The sequence below is a fragment of the Sipha flava genome, unplaced genomic scaffold, assembly GCF_003268045.1.
Source record: "Sipha flava isolate LNK unplaced genomic scaffold, YSA_version1 68_pilon_pilon, whole genome shotgun sequence".
Classification (NCBI taxonomy): domain Eukaryota; kingdom Metazoa; phylum Arthropoda; class Insecta; order Hemiptera; family Aphididae; genus Sipha; species Sipha flava.
Window position 1 is genome coordinate 1,622,363 of NW_020273608.1, and position 23,220 is coordinate 1,645,582.

General features: G+C 28.6%; 2 protein-coding genes across 7 annotated transcripts; both read right to left on the reverse strand.

Moving 5' to 3' along the window:
* Positions 1–744: 744 nt before the first annotated feature.
* LOC112691985 (dual specificity mitogen-activated protein kinase kinase 6) lies at positions 745–3,312 on the reverse strand. 2 transcript variants are annotated; one of them, XM_025566473.1, is made up of 8 exons: positions 3,167–3,312; positions 2,838–3,076; positions 2,663–2,717; positions 2,370–2,535; positions 1,870–2,106; positions 1,530–1,709; positions 1,234–1,451; positions 841–988 (listed from the first exon to the last, which is right to left on the reverse strand). In XM_025566473.1, exons 2-8 carry the CDS (start codon positions 2,842–2,844, stop codon positions 841–843), a joined length of 1,011 nt encoding a protein of 336 aa, XP_025422258.1. In that variant the 5' UTR covers positions 2,845–3,076; positions 3,167–3,312. The 2 variants fall into 2 exon arrangements, with proteins under 2 accessions (XP_025422257.1, XP_025422258.1); XM_025566472.1 differs by lacking the exons at positions 2,838–3,076; positions 3,167–3,312 and having other exon boundaries at positions 745–988; positions 2,663–2,727.
* A 1,107-nt stretch (positions 3,313–4,419) lies between these two features.
* LOC112691987 (cleavage and polyadenylation specificity factor subunit CG7185) lies at positions 4,420–18,917 on the reverse strand. 5 transcript variants are annotated; one of them, XM_025566475.1, is made up of 12 exons: positions 18,572–18,917; positions 13,920–14,138; positions 13,601–13,828; positions 13,203–13,536; positions 12,539–12,606; positions 12,282–12,471; positions 10,764–11,174; positions 10,576–10,702; positions 9,905–10,000; positions 9,721–9,816; positions 9,370–9,557; positions 4,420–4,509 (listed from the first exon to the last, which is right to left on the reverse strand). In XM_025566475.1, exons 1-11 carry the CDS (start codon positions 18,638–18,640, stop codon positions 9,380–9,382), a joined length of 2,016 nt encoding a protein of 671 aa, XP_025422260.1. In that variant the 5' UTR covers positions 18,641–18,917; the 3' UTR covers positions 4,420–4,509; positions 9,370–9,379. The 5 variants fall into 5 exon arrangements, with proteins under 5 accessions (XP_025422260.1, XP_025422261.1, XP_025422259.1 ...); XM_025566476.1 differs by having other exon boundaries at positions 9,721–9,801; positions 9,905–10,012; XM_025566474.1 differs by having other exon boundaries at positions 9,905–10,012.
* Between the last annotated feature and the right edge of the window lie 4,303 nt (positions 18,918–23,220).

Here is a 23,220-nt window from a genome sequence, read left to right on the forward strand (position 1 = left end):
TATAATAAGAAAAAATATTCATAAAGATATCAAAAATTCAATTTCATAAACATGTATGCAAACCAAATTTATAGTAAAGCATTTCAGAATTACTAAACATCTCCAAAATACTAAATATATGTAGACAATTGAAACTTCATAGTATCCTCAACCAGGAAACAATGATGCACTGATGAATGTCCAATGATGAGACTGTGATTTCAGAACCACAATAATTTATTAAATTATACCAAGTTAATATATAAGTAATAATTAATTTGTTAACTGTTACCTTATTAAAATGAATGCACACACACATTAGTTATTAAAAGGTTTAGAAATCAAGAACCAGATTAAGAAAATGGTATGCGAGAGCAGATATATTGCACTAATAATGTAAAATATAAACAGGTACAGATATTTTGATTCACTTGTTTAACATAATATCATCAAAAATGAATACACTATGGTACAATAAAAACAAAACTAACACTTAGACAGCCATGTGCTTTGTTTAAAAGTATTAATCGGGCAAACCTTACATAATAAGTATTGATGCAATTATATATTTTATGTACATAAAAACAAAATAAAACAAAAACAAAAATCTATAAACCAAGATCTTCTATAACACAAATCACTCATTATAAATTAATATTATACAAATAATTATTAAAAATACTTCCATAAACTATCTTTAATATTATATTACTTATGACTTAGCGGTAAATAATAAATTTACCATTATAATAGTTGTTAATAATAATTATTGTTTGAAATAATAGTTACTAGTTTGTGTTGATTTTTATACAATAATATTGTTATAAATATATTAATGTTAGTGGATTAATTGCTGATAACTTAACCAGACACAAGCAAATCTGGCAAGTCGAGAATTTCAGATACAAATGATGCTACCAATGCTGTCTGTGGTTGTTGATGAGCAAGGCAAAATGGATGGGCAAGTAATTGGGAGTAATTTGGACGACTGCGGAAATCTTTTTGTAAACTGAAAATATTAAATTCCATGAAATTAAATTACAAGCCAGCAGAACAAATTTTTAAAAAAATACATAATAAATAAGAGAATATTTTACATTTATATGAACATTGAAGGAACCAGTACAAAATATTGTCATACTTAAGAATATATCACAATAAACAATTTTTTTAATAGGCTAACCTTCTATTAAGACCATATAATGTCAATTCTGATACCAATGTGATTATATTTATATTTTCAATAACACTTACCATTGACAAATGAAATCTTCAAAATATGATGTAAACATACCAGTACACAATCTTGGTGGTTCATCTTTGACCACTTGTTTAAGCTGCTCAAAAGGAGTGCCCCAAGTATCATATGGAAATTTTCCAGTGGCAAGCTCTACAAGAGATATTCCTAGGCTCCATATATCACTTCGTATATCATAATTTGAAGGGTTTCCAGTCGGGTCAATTCTTTCAGGCTGTAAAAAATTAAAAACAAAAAATTACTATCTAAATGTTTTACTGATGGATTTGTAAAAAACAAAATATATAACTACCGCCATGTATGGTTTACATCCCGCATCAATAGTCTTGGCAACTGAGTCGACTAGATATCCAGATATACCAAAATCACACATTTTAACATCACCATTACGATTAATTAATATATTAGATGGTTTGACATCTCGATGTATAACATGCAATTGAGAATGCAAATAATGAAGAGCACTAACAACCTAGAATTAATAAAAATTTGATAATTATATACTGATTACACATAGAAATAATTCTATTTAAAATCAAATAAACTATTAATAAAATAATAAATATTTATAACAAATGGCTTTGGGTTAATTAAAGTACTAATAGTAAATTGATAATATTTTAATTTCTTACCGCCACTGTAATAGGACCAAGAATTTGTTCAGGAATAGTTCTACCGAATTTGTAGACTTTTGCATAAAATTTATCAAGAGAAGTATCCATGACTTCCATGCATATCCAAACATCACCCTCCATGAACAATGCTCCATAAAATTGCACTGTGTGTGGACAAGCAGATGACCGCATAGATATATCCAAATCCATTAATAGTCGTTTTTGTTCTTGAGTATTTACTGTAGCAGCTATTCTCTGAAATGGTAAAAAAAATAAACCCATACAATTCATATCTATCAATCAACAGCAATCCCTCTTCACTCAAACACCCAATAGGAAGACAAGTCTAATATGACTATCCTTTTATGAACACAACTAATTTTTATAGATGTGTTAAACACAATTATATAATAAAATTATGGTTAATTAGATTTGGATACTAGAATAAGCATAAACAATTTTGAGTAGAGATGTTTCACTAGACCCCACATAGAAGTACACCCAAACAATTCACTTACCTTCACAGCCATAATTGTACCCGAAGGTATATGCCGCATTTTCTCAACTATGCCATATGCACCACGCCCGAGATCACAAATCTTCTGTAAATCGTTTGCTTCAACAGTTGTCGTCTGGTCGCCAATCGTAATGGTGGTTCGCCTGTCAAGATTTCGCGGCAGAGAACTGTTGAAATGAAATCAGCCATATTAACAAGTAACACATATAAAGCCCCCCATGTTCATGCATAACGTCGAGATTAGAATAAAACTGTAAATAATAATAATTATATGCATATATGTATAGTACTTACACGACGGCCGGCTCGTCGGGCATTTGAACCTTTAGCGGTGGTCTCTTCTTGCGGCCTAATAACATGCAAGAAATTATTATTAACGCTTTCAATGATGAATACACGGCACGGACACCGAGAAAAAAGCACAAGACTTAAGATAAAAGACGACTACAACGAAAGCTTATCTACAAACCAGACATCGTTGCTAGACAAGTTATCTTCTATGATCTGTTCGGATAGAATAAACGCAACAATGAGATTTTTGAAAAATGCACAATAATGGAGGCACTACACGTCCAACACGAATCCACCGGACCAATTCGCGATTCACATTTTCGTCCCACCACACACGGTTCCTTACTGAACAGTTCGAACGTGCATATTGCGCACGATGCGATTGCCGAAATTTGCGTGTGGTGCTTCAAATTTATGCTGCAACAACAATCATAGTTCTTCTTCAATATCTGTGAATGTTTCTTATCGGAATCACTTTATCACGTTGCGGAGCCAATGGCGACTTACATATGTTATACAACCTCTTTGGCAATCAGATGAATGGTGTTAAAATTGCTCAACTGCGACGACAGTGTGCTTGCGACTATTTAAGGAAATCCAAAAAAAAAAAACACAAATATAATGACAAAACTAAATTTGAACTGTTACTTGTTTTTCTTGTGACAGAATATATTTACATGTGATTTTCAAACGGGTTATCTCGAACAGACAAAAAGTTTTAATTACGTAAATTTAATTTAAACTATATTTTCTATAAAAGAGGGTTCAAATTCTTTAGCACATAGTCAAACCATACAATTATTTCACAAGGATGGTAAAAACAATTTATTTTGTTTCTCACAATTTTTCAATAAAATAATTTGGTAACTTAAGCAACTTGAAATCTTCTGACAATGAATTGTAAAAATTCCATTATACTAAATCTGTTCCATTTGTCAAGGAAGGCCATTATCATTTCCACGGACTTGATTAATTATTGTGAGGTGTTTAAAGCCGAAAAATACAAATAAAAATAACTCGAGACCTACACACACAAAATACTACAATTATATTTCATTGTAACATATCAAAGTATTTAAATTTTATAACTTAAAATACATTTTTTTAATAACATTTATTAGTTTCTTTTTTTTAAATATTATTGGTGCATATAGGTCTCGGAATAATAGTACAAATAAAAAAATTAAATTTAACTTATTACAGTTATAACACAAATATACTATATTTACAGATGAGAAGCGATTAAACGCATAGGGCAAAACATGAAAAAATAAAAAATTCACCTTAAATCTAATACTTAAGTTTTATTATTAGACTAATGTATTGTATAGTTTTTGTATGATAAATCATAAGACATTATCATTGTAAAACAAAACGCTAAATAATAATTTAGACATATTGAAAAAAATTATAATTTAATGTGTAAATGTAATACAAAATTAGGTACCTAAATATCTAGTCTAATTTGTGTTGAGTTCCAAGATCCAGATGTCATAAGCGGTCGCAATGCACTATTATATATCAATCTAAACAATTATAGGTACAAATAAACTGATACACAGAATTAAATGATACAATAAAAGTAAAAAAATTTAAAACAGAAAAGTAGAGAAAAAAATGACATTAAAATGATCATTACCTATTATTATTGACAAATAATATGTATTTTAAACCACCCGCAAAAAAAAAAAATTATAATAATAAAAATAAGATTGATATCTTAAGAATACAATATTTAATCATGTCCCATGATATTTGTACAATCTACAAATGGATACATAAATTTCAAAGATACAGTCTTGCGCAAACTTGTATTTATAATATAATATAAATGGATGGATCAGCGGCGCCTGTAAACAAATTAAAAACAATGTATTGATGAATTTTCACAGTAGTTATTGTTGACGATGGCCATTTTAATCAGCTGCATATGACTGATGAATATTTTCTAGGAAGACAGCAAACGCGCAGATGGTCTGGCTCTTAAAATTAACTTAAACAATGTTTGCATCAAAGAAGTTCTACGCATTTTAATCAACTATTTCAGTACCTATTACATGAACTATTTTTCAGAAAATAATTTACTATACAGTTACATTTAAATAATGTACTGATATAAAAGTAAAAAAAAAAACTAAATCAATTATTAATCATTGATTAAAAAATGATATGGGTACACATAAGTAGATTACTAAATGTTAATTAACAAGGTAAAAATAATCCTTTAATTAAAATCGAATATAAAAATATAAATAACTTTGATAGAACCTACATAATATAACATCGTAAAATAAAATCCAAATTTAAAATTATTTTTAAGAAATACTGTTAATTTAATTATCTTAGAATCATAACTTTTATTTATTTTTTTTGATTAACTGTTTCTCAAAATAACAATTCGGTGTTAATAATCAAAGTTTACATTTCAATAAAATATTCATTATCATTAATTTATGATATATATAAGTTTAATAGTTAAAAACATTGGAATCAAACTTATTAATTGAATTAAGTAAAATAAGTTAATTGTAATTTTATATAATTACATCAATAAATTGTGCAAATGGAATTTATTATAATTACAATATAATATTAATATTCAAAATAACTATTTTTGAAACAAATTCAAGAAGAAATATTAAATGAGTCCATTATAAAATGTCAAATTATAAAAAAGTAACACTATTTTAATGTTAAAAATGATAAATAAAATATTTATAAATCATTGTTAAATAAAAAAAAATCAAATGACTTAGTATTTTTATCTGTAAAAATAATCAGACAGTGAAAAACCAAAGAAAGTAAATACAAAATATATAATTTGTACTTCAAAGTTAGGATTAAATTCTATGTTCAGTCAATTAAATACTGTTTCATTATTAATACATTTGTTTTTGATACAAGGCCGGACTGGGTCAGAAATGTCTACTGGAAAAAAAAAAAAGCTCACTTGGATATACCAAAGGTATAAAAACAACCCTATAAAACGTTTATTTTCATATAAAATGATTGTATTTTATTATGAAAATTTGAACACTTCATATTATTATTTAAAGACCGTTTATTTAATTTTAGACAGTTTCTAATGCTATTGCATTAGAAAATATGTCTATGTCTGTCAACAAAATGCCTAAACAAATAAACCTAAAAAAAAAACTTCCTAACGAGTACAAGCGGAACACCAGGAAACTCTCGGTGTTTCACCTGCCCAGTCCAGCCCTGTTTTGATATGAATTTATACTATTCAAATTTATACATTAAAAGAATATTAATTTCAAAATTGTAAATTAGTTTATAAATTATATACAATGACAAATAAATTATAATATATTATATAATTCTATCATTTTTTTTATAGTGTAAGACCACTTTTAAAATAACAAGTTTGATTAATCAATAGTTCAGCAAAATACCCACTTGATATCAAGTAAAAAATATTTCTATTTAAACTACATAACATTAAATAAAAATTATTATTCCAGTTATAAATATTAATTGATTGACTACACTTTAATTTAAGCTACACAACATATTAAAACCTTATTGGTAATTTCATAAAAATATTTCTTCCTATCCAATTCTTCTTATACATATAGACACATTTCCAAAAATAAACTCTCATTCTCATCAAAATATTATGAATTTAGTTATACCATTATAATATGGTAAAATAAAGAAATAATTACAATATTATAAATATTGGAATTATTTCTTTCCCAAAAACAATCAATTTATTTTGACTTCTTATGCATGTAACTGGATATTAAATATTTGTTATATATACAATTATTGTAAATTAAAAAACCAAAATATTTTATACAAAATATATATGTTCAACTGCAACAAATGAAATTTTAAAATATAGTATATTTGCAATTGCAAATAAATAAGATAAACCAGCACCACATGATTAATATTCCTTTAGGTGTATAAATTGAACCTCCAAACATACCAAAATATGGTGCTTTAGAAAATTAGTTTTGCAATTGGTGACTTAACCATTTAAACATTTCAAACACCATTGATTATTTCATTTTTTTTTTTTTTTTTTTTTTTTTTAATAATTTGTATCAGCAAAACCAATCATAAAATGAGGGTATTCTGGCAAAAAAAAAAAAAAAAATTTCTTTTTGGCTTATATTTGGACTAGTAACAAAATAAAATAATATATAAATATTATTCACATGAGAATATGTACATAATTCAATCTATTGTTATACATATTTACATTCAATTAATGTATGAATGAAAAATAGAAAAATAATTAATGACTGAACTTTTTAAAACATCAAGAAATAGATAGATTGATGACAGACATAATTCTAATTTAAGTGCCTAAAACGGCAATCAAAAGTGATTCTTAGAATTAACAATTAAAAATTCAAAATATAATAAAAATGTTGAAATTTTCAATACAAAATTAAATAATTGACTATGCACTTAACACTTGTAGAAATAAATAAATTATAAGTTTACTTTAACTATAGAAAAATTAATACACATAAAACTTTGTTTATTATGTATTTCAAGCACAGTTAACTATAGGTTATAAATTAAACTAAATTAATTAATCATTTGGAACACATACAATTTTATCTTGACAGAATAAAACATAAATGAAGCTTTAAAAAGCTGTAAGCTGGGAGCACATGAGAGGAACTCAATGAATAATGTAATAAAAAATTATAAAACTAAGATAAAACCTCGTTAAGACACTTTCAAAAGGGAAATTGTAAGACCGCATAATTAGGTGGGGTGAAATAATAAATCGTATATTATTCCTACGTATCACGTTTCTTTATGAAGCTTTTTTTAGCAGTGTTGCGTGCCGTCGTTCAATCGTAACGATGGTTAAGTTTTTAGGATAATATTTAAATAAAATACTCAAATATAATTTAACTGTTTATTTAAGAATTCTTCTAAGTACAAAAAGAACACTATTTAGAAAATGATCTGGCGTGAAAGGTGCTGGCGACTATACCTCTAAACCACATCTGAATATTAGTCCTGTTCCCAACCCCCTTATAAACTTAGGTCTCGTGGGAATTGGCCGCGCATTTCTATGTAATACATTATTTCCAATTACTGTTACTACCTGAAGGTGTTAAATTGTAATTAAAATGGTTGACCTCAGTAATATTACTATTCGAACATCTCTCATATTTTGTTATGCGCTTTTATTAATTGCTTTTTTATAATTCTTTGAAATGTAGTCTGACAACTCATATTCGTGTTACCCTCGGTTCTTAATCATTCCTTTCTCTATATACGAATACGAATATTATATTATAATAATCATTTCCCGATTTCTATTATTTTTAATCTACGTGGTCCCATCCATGTATTATGAGTCGTAAGGACCTACATTTATGTATGTCCGCAACAGCAGAATCCCACCTAACACACTTTAAAAAAAGTCTCTTATATATTCTTTACTAAATAATACTTCATAAATATTAAATAAACTCAATAAATGTATTCACAATGAAAATAGTTATCAACTGATTTAGTAAAATTCTCTTTTTCCACAACCTAATATTTTTAGTTTTCAACTTCAACTTCTACCAACATTCTTAACAAAAAGTATTTGTCTTTTTCTAAATCTATTGAACGATTCATTAGATCAGTCAACACCTCTAATATTCTAACTTTTCGCGATTGCTTTATCTTTTTACGTCACATTTTACCATTCAAAAACATGTTACTTCATCAATATTACCCCTATATTTTTAATATGGTCTGCAATGAAGAGAAGGGCAATCCCAATTTCACATTTATTCAACACACTATTGTTAAAATCATTCTTTATATAATTATATACAGATGTCATTTGCTTCCAATCGAACATTATGATACACAATTTTTCTCAATGTATTAAGCAAAATTTCAATATTAAAAACCCTATGGAAACTAGAAACTTAGAAAAATATGCATATTAATGGGATTGCAAATTAAGTGAAGCATCTTAATGAGGTTTTACTATAAATGAAAAAATAATAAATTATAACACCTAATTATACCCATAATGAAAACCATTAGTTAATGATTTAATATTAAATAATTGTTTAAAAAACAATAAAAAAAATATAATATAATTTTAAGTTATGCATACAGGCATATTATTTAAATATAAAGTTGATCATATTTTTATTATCATATCATCTTAAACATTAATATACTTATATATATTAGTCTATGCTCAATTTAAGTTTAACAAATATGCATGCAAAAATTTAGAATACATACCTAATTCATCAGCCTAATACAAAAATTATTATTTTACAAGTACACTATTAAATACACAATTGTATTTAATGTTACATTTTAAAAATGATATTTATCACAGTCATAGGTCATTTATCACAGCAATAGGTAATAGAGGCTCTTAAACCATCTATGAAATCTATAAAAACAATTTAATCAGCGTTAAGCTTAATACTAAAGTTTATTTTTATTTTTTATAGTGATTTTATAAACAATAATTTTATTACGAATTAAATAATTTTCATCATAAGACCATTAAATAAAACAATAAAAAAATAAAATAAAAACTAAAAATAAACAACTAACGAAAATGTAAAAAAAAAAAATAAAGATTTCAAAATTTGAAATATCTATTCTAAAAATTTAACAAACTAAATAAACATGAGTTGTCTAGACTGAACTAGAGTTGTTAAGATTACAATACTTACAATAAAAAAAATACTTACCATAGATGTATTAATGTCTAGAACTACGATGCGATGATTCAGCTCTGTCTTCCCTGCGATCTCTGTCACGTTCAATATCTCTGTCTGCATCAACTGCTCTCCTGCTAGAAGTCGGTTCACGTTCACGTTCCCGATCACGTTCTCTATCTCTGTCACGTTCACGCTCTCGATAACGATCATCATAATACCTATATATAAACAAGCAATTTAAAATTAAAATATCAAATTCAATCTTTTAAAAAAACATACAAGTCTATAGAATATTATTATTAACATGTGTTTTACACATATATATATTTTTTTTTGTTTTGAGGGAACTTGATGAAAGGAAATGAAGATGGGTGATATTACCTGGATTTAGAGGATACAGGAACAGACTCGGTTACATCGGGCGGGGTGATTTTCCTATTTCGGCCGCTTGCTTTTACAGAACTGTTAAACAATAAACTTTACCCTCAACAAGAGTGGAAATTTCAAAAACACAGACTTCCAAGAAAATTTTTTATGATCTTTAAAAATTATTCTAGAATCTTACCTGTCTTCACGACTTCTCTCTCTGTATTCGCGATCCCTTTCTCTTTCCCTATCTCTGTCACCGTCTCGTTCTGATGTATAATAACGATCAACGTACCTGTTAACATATCTATGTTATGGATACATAATCATTTTATTCAAAATATAACAAAATAATATATTTTATAATTTTAAAAAAACAAAATATATTATCAAGTCATTCTTTCAGCAATAATGCACTGTATAACCCAAGTATTTACTCATTTAGCTAAGGTACAGAGTTCTACAATATAACATTTTTTTGGAAAATTAATACTTTAAAATTTTAAATCAATTAAGTTATTTATTTATCATAGTAAATGTACTAAATAATAAAATAACATGTCACTATAGAACATACATTTATACTGACCCTAAATATTTAACAAATAAGATCAAAATATAATATAGATAAGATAAAAATATATCTCAGAAAAATAGGCAGAGGACTAATTGTTTTAAGGACAGGTTTTTCAAATTTTATACGAAAATACATTTTGATATTATTTTAACTAATTAACTTAATTAAATTATGGAAATATTAATCCATTAATTATTACAAAGTAAACCACATATTCATGTTTAGTTTTAAAAAAATAATAAAAAGCTATAGACTTGTCAAAATTTTACTAATGTAATAGAAATTAAACATACTTGTCGCGATCCCGTTCCCTGTCACGATCACGTTCACGACTTCTGTCTCTATAATCACGTTCACGAGAACGAGTGCGCTCACGTCTTGATCTTCTATGCAATCTATCCCGGGGTGATCTGGACCTCTCTAAAAATATAAATACAATAAAATAATCTACTTAAAAATACAAATATTTTAAATTAATTACCTCTTCTTGAACTGTAACTCTTGGTTTCAATTCCATGTAATGTGTCGTGTAAAGAACTCACTAATATTTTACAACGTTCATCACTAGCCACCTTAGATTGCTTAATTAATGATATTGCTGTAACTAAAGTTTCAATAGCATTTGAGAATTCACCAGCAGCAGCATCAGCAACAGCACGAGCTATAGCAGAACTTGATACAGTCCTGTTCCTACTCATAATTTCTTCCAATTCTTGTTCAGACATTCCCATTTCATTACTCATATAAGGTCTAGAAGAAGCACCATTAGGAGGACCATAACCTGGATGACCAGGAGGTCCCTGTGGTGCACCACTTGGCTGCTGGAAGAATGCAGGATTAACATGAGGTGCTGGTGCTTGACCAGGACCACCAGGCATCATTTGAACTGGACCTAAAGTTAACATCGAAAATTTGGATTCAAATGGCTAATACAAAAGGTTTTAATAATAAATTGTAGAAATAAAGGTTAATATTTTATAGAGAATCAAAAGAAAACAACCAAAAGCAAAATCACATTGCAAACTTTTAAAATTAAAGTTATTTATTTTTAAAATTTTAATTAACCAGACGTTAGTTGCGCTATGGTCAAAATGACCGCACTTTTTTTACATGTTTAATAAAACATTTATGTTTTATATTTTAACCATTGATATACGGTATACCTTTCAATAATATTATTAAAAATGATATAATATTTCAAGTATATTTAATTTCATATATATAAAATAAATTAAGATAAATGTGATATATCATTAATTGCGGTCATTTCGACCAAATCGTGACTAATGATGTAATTATTTTTATTATTACGACTAACATTGCCGATTAGGTTATTATTAGATTAAAATTTCCGGACTTTATTTATATTGTTATTTATTTTATTTATTCATTTAAGTTACTCATACATACATAATATACAGTATACAAAATTAAATAAAACTCGTACATTGCTTTTTTAAATTAGGTACCCAATTTATATGTAAGGAAGTAACTTTCAGTTTTGATTTTTTCTTTGTAAATAAAATTATAAATTATTAAAGTTGTATGAAAATTGATTTGTCTTAATAAAATTACTAAACTTGTATGAAACTACGTTTTTTTTTAATTATATTCTAGAAAATTATAACGCAGTCAAAAGGACCGCGGTGCGATGAACAACGTAATATACACTAGCGCGACTAACGTCGGGTTAAAATATACATTGAATATGCAGTTATATATTATTTTAGGGGTGGCCAACATTAATATGTTAACAAGTCTCATGGATAAATACAACGATATCAAGAAGATAATTTTAATGAGTTAATAAAAATAAACAACTTATATGTTATAGTGAAAATAAAATAAATTTAATTTTTGATTTAAGTATATAATTACATATATATAAAATATAAAATTTATATTTTATATTATTTTATTAAATGAAATAAAATATTTTGAAATTATATTTAATACAATTTCAAAAATTTTTAATTTTTACGCATAAAAACTAACTTACCCTGACCAGGTGGAGGACCTTGCATTGGTGGACCTTGTTGATGTGGTGCAAAACCAGATCCAGGAGGAGCCATTTGATGGGGTGCCATTCCAGGAGGACGATTCCAATCTCCACGCGGACCACCAGGTCCTGGTGGACCTTGAGGGCCTTGAGGTGGGCCCATTCGTGGTGGACCTTGACCAGGAGGGTACTATAAAAAAATAATAAGATATATTTATTTGGGAAATATTCTTAATAATGTAAAAAATTAGAATTACCATTCCTGGAGGTGGTCCTCTAGGTTGGCCCACAGGCCCTTGGGGTTGCATTCCTGGTCGAGGTGGACCTAAAGAATATTAAAAAAAATAAAAGTTGAAATTATAAAACAAAATAATGGTTCCACGACAAAATATCCCGGTAAAAATATCCCGCGTAAAAATATCCTCGACAAAATATCCCCAACGAAATATAATATAATAACTGATTAGAAGTAACAATCACACTTTATCTAATCTAGTATTATTCATTTATTCATTCATTTATATTCAAATATTTAAAATCAATAGCACATAACTTAGTATAAATGTTTTAATTCATTTTTTGTATTCAGTAAATGTATTAATATCTTTATGTAACTTATATTATAAATTATCATAATAAGTGTAATAATTTTTGACGAAAAACATACCAATATAATTTTAAAAATGTCTTGATTTTTGTATTCAATAAATGTATTAATATTTATGTAACTTGTATAAAAAGGTTTACATTTTTAATTAATAGTTACGTGGGATATTTTTTCGGGGATATTTGTACGCGGGATATTTTGTCATAGAAAATTTTGTCGGGGATATTTTGGTTTAGGGATATTTTGTTGGGGATATTTTGACCGGGATATTTTGACGTGTCACCCAAAATAATATATAATACAAATAATTTTACCCATTTGTTGATTAGGTCCATTCCACTGGTTTTGGTAACCTGGTGGAGGAGGGCCTTGTTGATGGGGTCCCATAGGACCACCTGGTTGTAATGGCATTCTATGTCCATTAGTCATACCCATAGGTGGCTGCATACCTTGAGGTTGTTGCATACCTTGCATTGGCATTCTGTTTCTCATACCTTGTTGTTGCATCATAGGTTGTTGTGACATCATAGGACCACCCCGCATAGGCTGCTGCATAACTTGGCCAGGAGTTCTTGACATGCCTCCCATTGAAGGCATATTCTGATTATTCGGTGGAGGCAATGGTCGAGTTTTAGATTGTGATTCAAACTAAAAAAAAAATATATAAATTTTATAAAAACTGAATAAAGGCTTATAATTTAAAAATAATTACTTGTAAAAGGGCTTGTTTTGTTGGAAATGTAACAACAGGCGACTGTCCATGAAGTTCTTTTTTTGGTAATCTATCCATAACCAGTCGTAAACTATGTTCTGAACCCAATGTAACGACACAAAAACCTTTTGATTGACCATTTCCTCGATTTTCAAAAAATTTTACTTCAATAAAATCTGATACTCCTATGCTTGTAACACTATCAGTTATATCTTGATCAGTTGTCCACTTTAAACATAAGTATTAAGATTTTAAGGAAAAAACTTCAGAATTATTCATATTAATTATTGAATATTATTAAAATTCTAATTTCACTAACCCAAGTTAAGTTACCAATATATAATTGATATCGACGTCCAGTAGTAGCATTATTACTAGTAGAATTATTAGAGGATGAGCCATTGGTCACTAAAGGAGTGCTATTTTGATTATTTGCACTAGGAGGTCTATCAACTGGTTGTCTTGTCTGAGCATTATCATTAGTCCCTGATATGACATCATCATATAAATCTACATTATCATTGCCAGCAAAATCCTCCTAATAAAATTGAAAACATTTAAAAATTATTATATAAGCTATTTTTAAAAATGGATTTTCAATAATTAAAATTCAATAATTAAATTTTATGACAGTTTATAATTTGGATAAAAAACACAATACAACATTTCATACTAAAATACAGCACCACTAATATCCTGTAATTTCTCACTTATCTTCACTCTCAATTTCCAATGACTTTACAAATCATCTCAAAAGATATTGGTGTACTTCTTAAATAAAAAAAAAAATAGAATAAATTTCAAATTCTGAAAGGTTCAAACAATAGATAGTCTCCCTCATACATTTTTTCGTTATGTCTATTTTTATAAATTTTAATTTTTTATTTTTTAATGCAGATTGTACGTTTTCATAAAAAAAAAAATTTAATTATTAGAATTTAAAACTATAAAACTGTATTTTAAACAAAAAATATATCTAATATAGGTAAATATAAATAATAATTAACCAGACACTAATAGGTTTAGTAGCAAAATTATAGAAACATTGCTTTAATTTTATCATTTATAGTAATGTTAGATCCAATTTAATAATTAGTTAATAAGTAATAAGTATAGTAGTTAATAATAATAATTAGTAGATATTTAATCAACAGAAAAATCTATTAAGATAACTAAAATCAAAAGTGAGAAAATATTAGAAATGTCAAAAATTATAAACATTTTAACATTTATAATAAACTATGTTTTATATTAACCGAATTGTATTTAAAGCCCCGTCCAGACCAAGAAACATTTGTCGTCGACTTTGTCAACAATGTCGGCGACAAAATGTTTCTAAAAATGTCACCAACAAAATTTAAAAACAGGCGCGTCCACACCAAAGCAACATATTTGCTAAACATATGTGAATTAGTCTTGGTGAAAATGTGGAACGAGAAAGACGTTGCTATTGCTGCAGCTGCTTGCATAATTTTAAGTTTGAAAACGAAAAAGACCTCCAAAAAGAGGTATTGGGTTCGTCCTAGTCTTTTAGCAAAAAAAAAGTACAATGGAAATGATTTAATGACTGATCTTAAACGTGATGACATTGGTCTATCTGGAGAATTGAGGTAAAATTATATTTGTTACAAATTAAAATATCAATTTATCTTTATAATTAATTACTTAAACATTTTTAAACATTTTCTTATGTAGGTGTAATGGTAGTTTTAAGAACCAGACATCGCCTTTTTACATTCCTGATAAAATTGACTAATCAAGTTTTTCATTTTTTTTTCGACTTCTAATTTTTCAGTATTAAGAATTTTTGAAATTTCACACCATGCATCATTTTTTTTAAATTTATTTTTGTACTCGGGTTGAGTTTGGTCCCATATTTGTTTTTCATGGTATAAATCAATTAGATGACAAACACTTTCTTTCGACCATTCCATTATTTGATAAAAAAAAAGTTAAATATCCGTTCAAAAGAAATGTACTGGTTAAAATATGCGATACATACAGACGGACCAGGTGAACTTAAACGGATAACCAAATATGACGTGTATTTATAAATGTTTATCGACAAAATTTTACCGGTCTGGACGTGTCAATACATTGTCGGTGACTATGTTTATAAACATTGTCGCCTTTTTCCCGAGTCGAATGGAAAACAAAAATTTGTTGGAGACAATGTCGCCGACACAATTGTTGGTCACAAATTTCAGAAACATTTCTGATTTTTGTCACCAACATTGTCGGCAACACATGTTTCTTGGTCTGGACGCGGCTTAAGACAATCAATATTAAAATAATCTAACACGCAATTAAATTCAAAACAATTGACAGTAAAATCATCAGTGTGATTTAGGATGGGTAATTATTTATTTTAAATAATACATATTTAAAAATTGTATCACCATTAACATTTTACAATATTAAACATACCAATAATATACTTGTTTTATATATTTTAATACTTTATGCTTGATTGTAGAAAAGTACTAAATTAAAATAATGTTAAAAAAATTAAACATAACTGGGTATACTAGTGGATATATAACTGTAATTATGAATAATAAACCATTAAGTATAATCATTTATTTAAATAATTAAAATAAGTAAGTACACAAGATAAATATAAAATTATATTTATAATTAATATAAATTTAACAGGTTGGTTGCCATGTAGATTGATCCAACAATAATTTAGACGAGATCACCATAATTCTTCATAAATATTTGTACTTAGATTTTTGATTTACATTAAAAATATCAATTTCCAAGAAATCCACACTAAAGTATTTTTCCATATAAAACTATGTATTGTGACGATTTTTAAAACACTGTGTTATTATATGTGTCTATTAGAGAGCCCACAAACTACAGACTTTTTATCGGCTGATAGTTTAGTCGACTTTTAAATTAAATGAAGGTTAATGTAAGAACCCATGATTTGGTATCGCCCGATTAATAAGTTTGATGGGCTGTACGATTGCCTTCAAACTAAACAGTCGGTGAACTATTTGCCGACTGTTTTATCAGTATAATGCTCTCCTATTGCCCGCACACATGCCGATTAATTAGTTGGCCAACTAGACCGATAAATTATAAGTCACAGAAAATTACTGCTGCTAGAAGATGTTGCTGTTTATTAAATCATATATTGAAAATTTAATAGAGGAAATCGATAAAAGACCCGCGTTCTATGATAATTTTGAATGCATTGTATAGAACTTTCCTTGTAATAATCTATCAGTGTACATAGGATGTACCTAATATTCTTGGTTTTTTCTTCTTAATCCTTCTTCTCCATTGTATCAATAGTAATGATCAGCCGACTGTTGGCAGGTGTGCGCAGTCACCACCAATCAGAATATTTAGTTGGTCTAGTGTGCGCACTAACAACCCAACCCAACTAATCTATAGGCCGATAAAAAGTCTGTAATGTGCAGGTAACCTTAACCCTAATTTTAAGGATTTGAACACCCTATAAAGCCTGATGGTTTAAGTATTCTATAGAGTTCTATAGATCTTATACGGTGATAATAAGAAATCTTGTAGTAGTAATTACAGTTAAATTGAATAAAACATTTTCTAATTTTTTTTTTTTTAACTCTTAACATAATTGAACAAGTCATATCAAAATAAGATTCAAAATAGATATAAGATAAGATATACAAGTACATTTAATTCAGTTTAACAAATTTAAGAAACATGATAAGTAAATTTGTAACTTTATTCAAATTATTTGTTTTATGAATAAAATATAATTAAATGGTAAAGAATAAATTAATATTTGTACAAATTAATGAGTCAAGTACCTAATAATAGGTATAAATATGGTTTTGAATTCTTATTGACAAATCAAAATTTTGTATTGTCAAGATATAATTAAAGATACAATCAAATTACAGTAGGGCTTCGATAATCTGAATGAGCTTTAGAAATATTGCAATGCTATATTAATACATATTTATGTATATCATAATAATAATAAATATATATTTTAAATAATAAAGTTCATATTATTTAATAAATATTATATTAACTGGCTGTACATACACACATATAAAATTATAATAATTTTTAGTATACATTATCTTTTTAAATTACGAGTTTGTACATGATTAATAAAAATAAAAATAAATTTCATAATTTAAATTACAATACAATTGATGTTTTTATTAAGCCATAGATAATCCGAACGACCCCTTTCCCCAATCTCGTTCGGATTATCGAAACCCTAGTGTATTAATAATATTAAGTTCTATATTATTATGATTTGGAATCAAAATGTTGTTAAATTACAACAATGAATCATATTGCAAAACAAGCTCTGAGGAATAATCCAGGATCAATTCAAAAATTATAAATTCATAGATCGAAATATGTATTATTAGAATAAAAGTAAAAACTTAGCATTAAAAAAAAAAAAAAAAAAAAAACAATAATCGATGGCTTCCAACTGTCTACCACAGAATTACCAAGACTTGAGCAAGGACTTCTGCACGCCCAAAGGAACGAGAAATAAATTATAATAACCTAATATTCCCCAATTACCAATGTTGGAAATATTAAAGAAGTCTCACGTTATAAAGAGTCAGGGAACCTAACGGTTTACAGTAGAACATACGCAGAAGAATCAACTACAAAAACGATCAGGAAAAAGCAGAAATACTCGATCTAACAGAAGCATAGGATCAGATCGAATATAGGCCTGTTCCGAACAGCCACGATTATCAGACGAGTAGAATACAATCTGGGACGTTAACCAAACCGCAAACTAAATCAAACAACCAAAATTATACTCCTACAACGGATTTTGTAAGGAAACTGCTCGGGCAGCGCCAAAATAAATCTCCCGAGGATTTGTGCCACCGGCAACCGCAATCGAGCTCAAAAACATGGCGAACGCGCGGCGTCGTGGTCGCGAAGTTCCAGTCGTCCGCACTATGCATTAGCCAGTGCGCGCGTACGCAACATTTTTACCTGAGCAAAGTCTTGTTCCAAATCGTCGGCGTACAGATCGATATCCACGCCGTCGGCCATTTTTGTCATGTTATTCGGTCTGCGGACTCGGGATTCGGAAACCTCGACGGCAACGCGAACACACACACATACGCACACACCCGGCAGCAGCAAACGATGATTGGGAGGAGTGGGGCAAGGGGGAATTTTTCGTTGTTTACAAGGGACGAACGAAGAAGCGGTCGGTGGACCGTCGAAGAGGAGCGGGGAAGTTCGCGTTGTACGGCATAAACGCGTATAGGACCGTTCGACGTTGGTTGGTGGATAGGTGGCGGAGCGCGCTGGTAGTCGTTGCGTTGACGGCGTTCAGTGCTGACTGATCGAGCGGAGGTAAACTATCGCGCTACGAGATAACCACCCGGCGCGATAGTTGCGACCATAACCCTGTTAACGTATGACTGTGACGTTTCGCCGCTACCACGTCGTGGAACAAACGGCCCGGCGGCGCAGTACGCAAAAACCGCGCGCAATTATCCGTATTGTGCCGGCTACACACGAACAATTTAATTGTCACTTTTCACTGAATAGTCTTAACTGTCAGTTAAAGCTGACTGTGTATAAGTTGAAAACTGACAGTTCTCTCCTTATCAGTGAAAACTGATTGAAATATGATTTCACATATTTTTTTAATTGAAACGACGGAACTGTGTGTAAACTGAACATGTGTGGTAATTATCGTCAGTCGTGTCGCAGTTATCTACGCATTCGTACCTGTATATCCGGATCTCTGTGACATAGTGAAAAGAAAAGTAAGGAACACTATGATTGGGAAATTAAATTAGCGACTTACAAGAATTTATTAGAGAAAATAAAAGAAGCGGAATCCAAGGCAACTATAGATACAGTGGAAAGTAAAATTAACACTATTCGTTGCACCAAGGGGGAGGGGGGGGTCCGGACCCTTCATTGAAATTTCTACATACTCAATGATTTAACAGTAAATGAATCGCTAACTGCAGAAACGGGACAAGTCCATTTTTATCAAATTTGATTTTATTATCATTTTTTTGTTAAGTACGCGTAAATACATCGTTTACTGTAGAAAGGAGTCAAATCCGACTATCCAAACGCTAAATATAGCGTTTGGAAATTTAACTTTACTGCATAAAGGGAACATATCATGTTCAGTTTTTCATCATTCCTGAAAAATTAGGAAAAGTGGACTTGTTCCGTTTCTGCAGTTAGCTATTCAAATAGTACAATAATAGTATATAGTGTATTTTAATTTCCCATTATCAGATAAAATAAAAATGTTGGACCCCTCCCCATAAAAAATTCCTGGGTACGCTCCTGTGTTGCATGTTTAGAAGTTGCTAGAAATCGTTATGTCGCTATTAATCTCTCATGTAATGAAATGGCTTTTCTCATAACCGTATCATTTTTTCTAATGAGTGGAGAGTCACTAGTGAGAGTAGGTTGATTGAAATACATTTTTTCACTCATTCTTAGATAGTTATGCTTTAGGAAAAACTTTTATAATTGTTTTTCCTAAGGCATAGCAAAATGAACTATAGTTAATTTAATAATTGTACATGGGAATAAACATTCCTTTTTCAACCACTCTTTACGTTTACATTAATTTTTTTTATTATTTTTTAAAACTAATAATAGACCAAGTGTGGCTAAAGCATTGTCCGATGACATCTTTTTTATGTATTACTCTACACTAGATGTATTGAACACAAAAAAATTATATCTGTCTTCAGTTAAAAATAAACGTGTGTGGACTCAAAAAGTGTCAGTTTGAATTGGCAGTTAAAACTGATCGTGTGTAACCGGCAGTGGCGCATTTAAGGGGGGGGGCGAAAGGGGCAAATGCCCCGGGCGTCAAATTTTTGGGAGCGGCAAAATATTCTAACTTTTATTATTGATGTGTTCATGATTTTTTTAATTTTCACACCTTTTTCGGTATTGTTTAGTATTTTAAAAAATATTGTTGAGCATATAATAAGAAATTAAAAAAATTATATTATACCTAGTCACCTAGATAATAGTGAAATAGCAAAATAGGTATATTACATTTATTATTCGATAAGATATTATATTTTCGTTCAATATTTATAATAAAGACTCGGGTACACAGAACGCGGTATTCACTTTAGGGCACATTTAAAAAGTTTACAAAAGGAGTAAAACTGTACCTAAAAGTGTTCAATGTATGCTAGCATTTATAAAATAGAATAGTTTAGTTGAAGTATATCCTAATATTAATATTGCTCTAAGGATGCTACTATGTCTGTACACCTTCGAGTAATTGTTCAACGAATAAATCATTTTCTAAATTAAAAAAGGTCAAAACATATTTATGATTAATAACGGGAGAAAATCGTCTTAATTAATTAACAAACCTCAACATTGAAGCTGATTTAACGAAAACTATTAATTTTAATGATGTTATTTAACATTTTTCTTCTCAAAAGTCAAGAAAAAAAGTATAAGCTATCAATTATTTTATTATATATAATTAATAATAAATATAATATATTTAATCTAATAAAAAACCATGTACTGTTAATTATTGTACATATAATAAGTGTCATTTCCATTTTTTATATTTAATATATATATATATATATATTTTAAAAAAGGAATATTCACTTTGAAAAAAAAATTAGGTTAACGTTAGGTATTACTATAAAATTATCTAATACAATATCGTAAAACAACTGATTTATAATTTGTTTCATAAAATTAACTTTTTTATTGCTTAACTTTGAATTTATTTATATATATTATTTTTTTTTTTTTCATAAGGGGGAAGGGCGGAAAAATTATTTTGCCCCGGGGTGCGTATATATTAAATACGCCACTGGTAACCGTCATTATTATACACGACAAAAACTTATTTTTTGAATATAAAATAAATTCTTGAACATACATTACTTGTAAAAATAGGTTTAATCCAAAAACCATGAATAAGGTCTGTCGTATTAGTTATATATATATACGTATATATCCTGCTGAAAATGTCATTCTTTATAATTTATACGTGCTTAAAAGAATAGGTTATATCAACATATTGTTAATTTTTATTCTATAAAAAGATTTATTTGCTTATTGTTATAAATTATTTGGTCCGCGTTCTTATTATAATTTTTAAGGTGCCGTAGAATGAAGACCCTATAATAAACAAGGCTGAATTATGATTTTAATATAAAGAGGGGGTTAATTTTGACGAACTATTTTCATCCTAAATAACTCTATTTTTTAAGATGAATAACAAAAATAAGATAATGTCTGTCGAATAATACGAAAAACGAACCGAATTGGCAAAAATTAATGCAATTCGATGTGTTAGTTCGTGATCAACGGTCCTCATAACTTTAATCAAGAACACCCGTATACTTTGATCGTATAATTTTTTACATATTTGTTATTTATAATATAAATTCAGGAATAACGTTACAATTAGCTCTGATAATCTTGACCAAAGAATATCAATGCTAATAAAAACAACATCACTATGCTAATAACTAGAAAAAAGGAAAATGACCCAACAATAAACTTAATTGAATATAATATTTTTAAAACCCAAAATTTTCCGAACCTACATATTAGGACCTAATAACTCACACTCTGCCTAACTCTATTACTAACAAAGAACTAGTATATCTATAAGGATAGGGGCAGATTTTCCGGAAATAAAATTTGCCAAGGCTGTCCCTCCTCCTAAATTCATATACAATTTTTTTTACCGAGTATCAAATCCATGCTATTATTATTATTATACAAATTAAATAAATTTATTGCGATAACTATTCAATAACACAATTTATTATGATTTTGATTATTATATTACATTTTATATTCGTAGAAAACGTTATCTTGAAGTTAAATATTGAGCCTGTTCATAGTAGACATAATATTAAATGGAAACTATAACTATATTATAGTGTCAAATACGGCCTTCTATAGGCCCTACAAGATTCTCATTGGAGACAAATTATGGAAAATGATACAAGGGTCTAAAATGATTGCCCCTTAATAAATATTTTCTGTCTACACGCCTGATCACGGTGGTAGCGTATTGTTACGTGGTACCCAATAAAAACAGGTACCTATCGTAATGATGTTGTTGGATCAGGGAAAATTGATTCAATAATTAATTTAAACACTTGTAAACACTTTAATAAATACAGATACAAATACAGATACAGACACAGATACAAATATAAATGATAAATTCGTGCACTAACAATATCGAAGACGAAACTCAGAAGGGCTTGGTCTGATAGCTGGACACGTCTGTCGTTGGTGGTGAAACGGAGCCTTTATATACTCTGATTCTGTTTTAATTGCGTTGTTTTCGGCACGTGGCTATCCTTGGCTTGGTTATCTTATTTGAATGATTGATGTTCGCGGTTTCTTGTGATCTGAGATTTGCGCGTGGCACTCGCAAATTTATGTGTGCAATAAATATTCTTGGTACGTTTTTATGACTCGGAATATGCGTATTATTACTTCTTAGTAATATATGCATATTACACCTCGCCGCTAAAGAAACAATTTTGGGGTGAAACGACAAAAATGTTATGTTGTTTCTTACAATTCAATTTTCGGGATACAATTTACAAAAATTAGTATTTACTAAATTTTACAAGGTTTAAGTG

What these genes read in the sequence shown, in the direction of transcription:
- LOC112691985 (XM_025566472.1), bottom strand. Translation starts at nt 2,727, where the DNA reads ATGTTATTAGGCCGCAAGAAGAGACCACCGCTAAAGGTTCAAATGCCC. An exon ending in CCCGACGAGCCGGCCGTCGT is followed by an intron (nt 2,536 to 2,662) that starts GTAAGTACTATA and finishes TCATTTCAACAG; the next exon opens with TTCTCTGCCGCGAAATCTTG. An exon ending in TTGGTCCTATTACAGTGGCG is followed by an intron (nt 1,710 to 1,869) that starts GTAAGAAATTAA and finishes TATTAATTCTAG; the next exon opens with GTTGTTAGTGCTCTTCATTA.
- LOC112691987 (XM_025566474.1), bottom strand. Translation starts at nt 18,640, where the DNA reads ATGACAAAAATGGCCGACGGCGTGGATATCGATCTGTACGCCGACGAT. An exon ending in TGGAACAAGACTTTGCTCAG is followed by an intron (nt 14,139 to 18,571) that starts GTAAAAATGTTG and finishes CAATTTTATTAG; the next exon opens with GAGGATTTTGCTGGCAATGA. An exon ending in AGGGAACGGGATCGCGACAA is followed by an intron (nt 10,013 to 10,575) that starts GTATGTTTAATT and finishes TCCATAACATAG; the next exon opens with ATATGTTAACAGGTACGTTG.